General features: G+C 46.2%; 1 protein-coding gene across 1 annotated transcript in view; it reads left to right on the forward strand.

The window, feature by feature from the left end:
- JADE3 (jade family PHD finger 3) overlaps window positions 1-5,739 on the forward strand; it is a 72,334-nt gene extending 66,595 nt beyond the window's left edge. The window contains exons 9-11 of the mRNA XM_005870985.2: window positions 549-1,019; window positions 2,755-2,872; window positions 4,697-5,739. Of these exons, the coding sequence (XP_005871047.1) occupies window positions 549-1,019; window positions 2,755-2,872; window positions 4,697-5,610 (1,503 nt within the window). The 3' untranslated portion in view covers window positions 5,611-5,739. The remainder of the gene's footprint in view (window positions 1-548; window positions 1,020-2,754; window positions 2,873-4,696) is intronic.
- Window positions 5,740-6,850: the final 1,111 nt, after the last annotated feature.

The following is a 6,850-nucleotide window of genomic DNA, read 5'->3' on the forward strand; positions in this document are numbered from 1 at the left end:
ATTTATTTCAGAGAAGAAGGGAGAGAGAGAGATAGAAACATCAACGATGAGAGAGAATCATTGATCGGCTGCCTCCTTCAGGCCCAACACTGGGCATCAAGCCCGCACCCGCAACCCAGGCAGGTGCCCTGACTGGGAATCAAATCGTGACCTCCTGGTTCATAGGTAAATGCTCAACCACTGAGCCATGCCAGCCAGGCAAAAGTACCATTATGGAAGCATAGCATATGGTAATGTGGGAGACCGACTAGGTACAGCATGACTCTTTACAGGGGCCAAGGAAGACGTGTCAGACAAACTTAGTGCTGCGTTAAGCCTTAAAGAGGAGTTTGAAATTTGGGGGTTTTGGTTGTTTGCCTGTTTTTGCCATTTTCTGTAAGAGCAGATTTCCTGGGATACTTAACAAAGCCTCTGTCATGATCAATTTAGGACCAGCTTTCCCCCTGTCTTCCCTTTGCTTCCCGTGGGGTCTCAGTGTAGGCCCAGGGATACAGGGCTTCCCCTTCCCTCCCAGCCCCGCTGCCTTAACACCCCTTCTCTCCCTGTAGTGCTCGGTGAAGACCTGCACCACCGCCTTCCATGTCACCTGCGCCTTCGAGCACAACCTGGAGATGAAGACCATCCTCGACGAGGATGATGAAGTGAGATTTAAGTCTTTCTGCCTCAAACACAGCCAAAGCCGGCAGAAACTCGGCGAGACCGAGTACCCCCTGTACTGGGCCGAAGAGCAGAGCTTGGCCAAAGGCGATAAGACCAGCCCGCGGGCGCAGAAACTGCAGGAGCTGGAGGAGGAATTCTATAGCCTGGTCAACGTGAAAGATGTGTCCACAGAGATGGGGCTGCCCCTGCTAACTGTGGACTTAATCTACAACTACTGGAAACTGAAACGGAAGAGTAACTTCAATAAGCCATTATTCCCTCCGAGGGAGGATGAAGAAAAGGGCTTAGTGCAGCCAAAAGCGGAAAGTATTCACACTCGCATGAGCATGTTTATGCATCTACGGCAGGACCTGGAGCGGGTAAGGTGACCAGCTGTGACCAGTGTGTAGGCCTCAGTCTGCATAGAAATGGGGGTCCCACTTGCAGGGTTTGTTAAGGTCACCTCATTTATGGTGTGGGCTTCTGTGTCCTGATATTCTGATTTTGCTGTGGTCCCCGACAGTGGACTCTGTTTAAATTTTGTCAGGCACATTCAGGGACTTAGACAGCCCTCAACTTATATTTATATCCTCTGTGAAATCTGAAATACATTCTCATTTGGTTCACATCTATTCACCATTGAGCCTAAATTGGCTCAGTTCTGTTTTACTGACACACTGAAGAAGACTGCAGGCTGCCTAAGAAAGAAGGAATTTTGATCAGGAAAGCACTAGATCAGAGTTTCTCAAACTCAGCACTGTTGACATTTGTACTGGATAATTCTTTGTTGCAGGGGACTGTCCTGTGTTGTAGGAGACACTGTAAGATGCTCAGCAGAATCCCTGCTCTCCACCCACTAGAGCAGCCGTGGGCAAACTACAGCCCGCGGGCCGGACCCGGCCCGTTTGAAATGAATAAAACTAAAAAAAAAAAGACCGTACCCTTTTATGTAATGATGTTTACTTTGAATTTATATTAGTTCACACAAACACTCCATCCATGCTTTTGTTCCGGCCCTCCGGTCCAGTTTAAGAACCCATTGTGGCCCTCGAGTCAAAAAGTTTGCCCACCCCTGTACTAGATGCTAGTAGCAACCTCCCCACCATACCCAGCTGTGACAACCAAAAATGTGTCCACATAATTCCATTTAACTCATAATGTATATATATCAGAGATCTACTAAATTGGTACTACAGGGGTTCAAACATAAGCTAGGCTCTGTGTTTACCCTAGAGAATTTTTTAATCTATAATAATAAAAGCGTAATATGCTAATTAGACCAGACGTCCTTCCAGATGAAGCCAGGGTGCGAGGGAAGCCCGGATCACGGGTGCCAGAGGGAAGCCGGTGCAGGCAGCTGGGGGCAGGAAGGCCTACTCTTGCACGAATTTCGTGCATCAGGCCTCTAGTCAAGTATAATTATAGAGATGACTTGGTTTTTTCTCTGCTACCAGAATTTGGAAGGAAACTAATATAGTTGGCTCACTTTAAATTTTCACTCACATATATAGCACTTACTCTGTATAAATATTAAGTCATTTAGTCCTAACATGCCTATGGAGAAAGTGTTATTATTATCCCTACTTACTGATGAATTGGGGTGCAGAAAGGTTGAGTAATCTGTCCAGGTGGGAGCATGACAGAATGAAGATTTCACCTTATAGCTGTGAGCAAAAAGGTCACTTCCAGTTTCCTAGCAGACTTCTCTCCTGCTGGTCCAGCGCTCATTAGGAAATTGTACTGGCTCCAGCATTGCCGTTGTTTACCCAGGCACCGAAAGGGAAGGCTGAAATGTCCAATCATCATTCAGTCTTCCCACCTGATTGCGCAGATAAACATCGAGCCCAGGACATGGCAGGGAGAGTGGGTTTCAGGAGGCGGCTTTGAAACATTTTGCTTGTGCTGCTGATTGACGTGGGAACCGTGATCCTTGGCTGGCCGTGAACTGCTGTGGAGTGACTCTCATGCAGCTTTTGGGTTGCGTCTTCTCCCCCCACCCCCGCCCCACTGCCAGCCCACCTGGCTTTCATCGTCTAAATTTTAGCTAAACAACTGTAATGGTCAGATTTGCATAACGTAACAAAAATCTCTGTTTGCTGGGGGTTGGGCTTTCAGGTTCGAAATCTGTGCTACATGATAACCAGACGAGAGAAGCTGAAGCTGTCCTACAACAAAGCACAGGAACAGATCTTCGGTTTGCAAGTCCAGCTGCTTAACCAGGAAGCAGCAGAAGGTAACGTCTAAATCAAAGATATTTTAGAAAATGCACAGATTCTGGTTGCATTCCAGTTCAACAGTTTAAACTGTATGTCAATTGTTTCACTTAAAAAATATTTTAAAATTCTTGTCCAGTATCTCATTTGTTCTAGTCCAACCCTGATATAACATGGCCCATTTAGCTGTCACCTCATGACAAAAAAATCCCAGGGTAGCGTTGAAGGAGTTGCATATCTAAGGCAGGTAATCTAGATCCCAGACAGATATTAGGAGCCATTAGATGGAGCCATGAAATTATCTTGTAATTATTGGATTTATTTAGAAATCAGGAGGACAATATCTAATCCTAGTTTCCAGAAAACATTTCATTCCAGTGTTAGACATCATAACAATAGTCTGTTACCAGTAAAACAAATCCTTAGCTAGAAGTTAGGAGATCTGGGTTTCTATCTCTTTATTTATTCGCTGATACAGGGGTAGGCAAAAGTAGGTTAATAATAAATAATACAATAATTAATAAATGTAAGGATAAATTCTGTTTTGCTTACTCACAACGGTAAACCTACTTTTGCCAACCCCTGTAGTTGTTGAGCACCTACTATGGACTAAGAACTGAGCTAGAAGATAATCAGTGAGACAGAATCCCTGCCTGCGGGGTACGCTGCCCATTAACGAGAGAGATTGGTGAACATAATGACAGTGCCCTAGACCTGGGAGCTTGGCTGGAATGATGAGTCATGCTCAGTGACATGTGTAGCCTCCCTGACCTCATTTAACACAGAAGTTGGTGGCAGAGCTTGGGCAAGCAGGGGTCACTGAGCAGAGTGTGCAGAATCCAGCTCCTGCCGAGGGCCAGCCGTAGAGCAAGAGAGACACCCAGAAACGAGGTGTCAGGCATCAAGGGCTCAGGGGTATTTTTTAGTATCATGGGTCACAACAGAATGGTGTAGCAGGAAGCAGCAGGGCTGCTTGGCCACCAGAGCACCATGACAGACAAGACAAGAAGAACCAAAAGACAGCAGGGAGGAGCCCCTGCATACTACATGCTATTGGTCCCTAGACCATGTGGCTTCTGATTGGTGGGAGCCAGCGCCATAACTGCTTGTGGCATCAGCAGGTGGCAGCCCCTGGTAGAGAAGGGGGCTGTGAGTGTTGAACATGGACCCTTAGGGGACAAATTCTATCCATTGGGGCACCTCATAGCTGCCCTCTCTATCTGACATTTTTGTGAGGCCACATTAAGATGGTAATAGGCAAAGGTCAAGTCCCTATGCAAGGAGAATTGTCTGGTAGTACTCTTTCCATTTCAGAGCACTCAAAATCAGAGCGAGAGGAACACCTGTCCTAAATATGACTGTACATTGCATAACCAGGTGACTGATTGCCAGCTCTCCCCAGACTAAGCTGATTGCAGGCCACTGGCAGGGATGTCATGATTCTTTCCTGCCAGGACATAAAATACATAGGACCCACCCATTACCATTTCTATTGATGCCACGTTAAAACCTACACTCGGGTATTCTTCACCCACGAAAGCCTGTGCTATGTTCCCAAGGGTTTATATTTGACCTGCTCCAAAACGGCCAGGAGAGATTGGCGGATGAGATCTGAAATGTTTATGTTTAAGGCACATGCTAAGTTCTGTGCAGTACCCACACACAGGCACACACATACAGATCGACAAATAGGGAGACCCTGTTTGTGTGTCATTGCTAGTGACATTCTTTTCAGAAATGGAGAGGGCACAGATGGGATGTAGGAGGCAGCACCCTAGTCCTTGTGATCATTTACGTCGTTATTTGAATCAGTTGTTAAAATGAATCTTTCTTTTTGATCTCAGGACCTCCTTTGACAAGTGCACTAGAAAACTCATTGTTTTACCCACCACCGAGAATTACCTTAAAGTTAAAAATGCCCAGATCAGCCCCGGAAGACTGCCGAAACAGCTCCGCAGAGACTGATCATGGACCCCTCTCTCCTGGCAGCAACTCCCCTGTTCACAGTATGGGGAGCGCACAAGTGCCTCAGGAATCATTAGAAATGAGAGCGAAATCCCACCCGAGGCATCCATTAGAGAGCAACAATCACTGTTTCCTGACCAGTCTGGGCCTTTCTAGGAGTGAATCAAAGGATCCCAGTCCGGCTTGGACGACTCCATCTCCGGAGTCCTATCAAGGGCAGTCACTGGGGAAACCCCTGGTCCTCCAAGCTGCCCTGCATGGACAGTCCTTAATTGGAAATGGGAAAAAACGTTCTCGCTCCAAGTTTGCCAAATCCAATGGCCTGGAGGGCAGCTGGTCTGGGGATAGCACCCCAAAAGACAGCTCGAGTGAAATGTCATGTGGCCAGGATTCCATGCTCAGCTCCCACCTGGCCAGTCAGGGCAGCTTTAGAAAACCTACCGTGGAACACTCCAGCCGGTCCTTTAAGGAGTCCACCAACAGGTGGATGAGGACCACAGGCGGCCTCCAGTGCTATGGGAAGCCAACCAAGAATGTTAACCCCAGGGAGCAGCTCTGGGGCAAGCAGCTTGCCAGGCGTTCTGCAGGGAAAGCTCCCTATCAGGAAAACGATGGGTATTGCCCAGATTTGGAGCTGAGTGATTCAGAAGCAGAAAGTGATGGGAATAAAGAGAAAGTCAGGGTAAAGAGAGAGGGCTCAAGCAGGGAGAAGCCTCCCCGCGCCTCTAGACGGGATTGCCGTGGTAAACGCAAGAAGACGCATCCCCTCTCCCACAGTTCAATGCAAAGGTGATTTCCAACTTCCAAGAACAACTCAACCTTTGCCTTTGCCTCGTGTGTTGTAGAAACCCCACACACCAAAAGGATTCTGGCACATGTTGGGGAGGCATTTTGGTGAAAAGAATAAAATGTTTCCACAGTTCATTGTTTCTGAACCAGTTTCAAGTCTAGTTTTCATAAGCACATTATGAGAATTGCAGATTGCCCCAAAGGTGGGTTTTGGTTTTTGGTTTTGGTTTGTTTTTTTTTTTTGGGGGGGGGGTTGGTTTTTGGTTTTGGTTTTTTGCCAGAGACCATTGAGAACAGCTGGGCCCAGAGTATTTATTCAGTAAATACTTGAAGGCGGCTTTCCAGTTACAGCAACATGTTGATGTGCATATGTGTTAAGAATTCTTGCGATGTTAAGTTTGCAAGAGACCACGATGATCAGACACTAAAACTACTTATCCTTTGAAGCTACAGCAGGTGGCTCCTAGAGCGCCTGTCTGTAGGAAGTTTCTAACAAGACTGGCATCTGAAAACCCTCAGGGAAAGACCAGGGACCAACATCTCAGATACTGTCAAACCCGCTGCCCTCTTCCTTTGCGCTGCACAAGGTGGAGTTCCTTCCAGGGGCCCTTACTATACCAGTTCAATACTACTAACGCTTCTACGTGTCCAGTGCCTGTCCCTAGACGTGCTTGTCGGGGACACACTTGTAACTATCTCACCCAGCTAACAAGCATAAAAAGCTAACTTGTGGATAGTGTTTACAAAAGTACTACTTCCAGGGAAAGCGCTCTGACTCTCTCAGTGTGAAAGATCCCGGAGCCTTTCCCAAAGTGAGACCATTTCTGGGGGGTTTGTACCAGGTCAGGGGTTTCGTGTTACTATTTTCAAGTGAATTTGACTTAAATGAGTTTGGCTGACAGTCTTTGTATACCTGCTTTAATGTTTATAAAAATTTTATTGAGGTATAATTAAAATATAATAAGATGCACAGAGGTTAAGTATTCTTACCTGCTTTAACTTTGAAACAGATTTTTATTGTCAAACAATTTGAAAGCATGTGTTTAACACATGGATATAATTTAGCTTTGTACCAACTTTGAATCCGAATCAGTTTTCTAAACAAAAAGGCCGGAGCCATTTTTCAGAAGTTCCTTATATATATCCTGTTCCCAGACTATCAGCCTCGATTAATTTCTGGGAGAAAGAGAATAATTACATTTGGGGGAGGGATGAGCATGTCTGCTTCCCATCTGAAGAAAGAG

This window comes from Myotis brandtii, unplaced genomic scaffold (assembly GCF_000412655.1).
Source record: "Myotis brandtii unplaced genomic scaffold, ASM41265v1 scaffold327, whole genome shotgun sequence".
NCBI classification, from domain to species: Eukaryota; Metazoa; Chordata; class Mammalia; order Chiroptera; family Vespertilionidae; genus Myotis; species Myotis brandtii.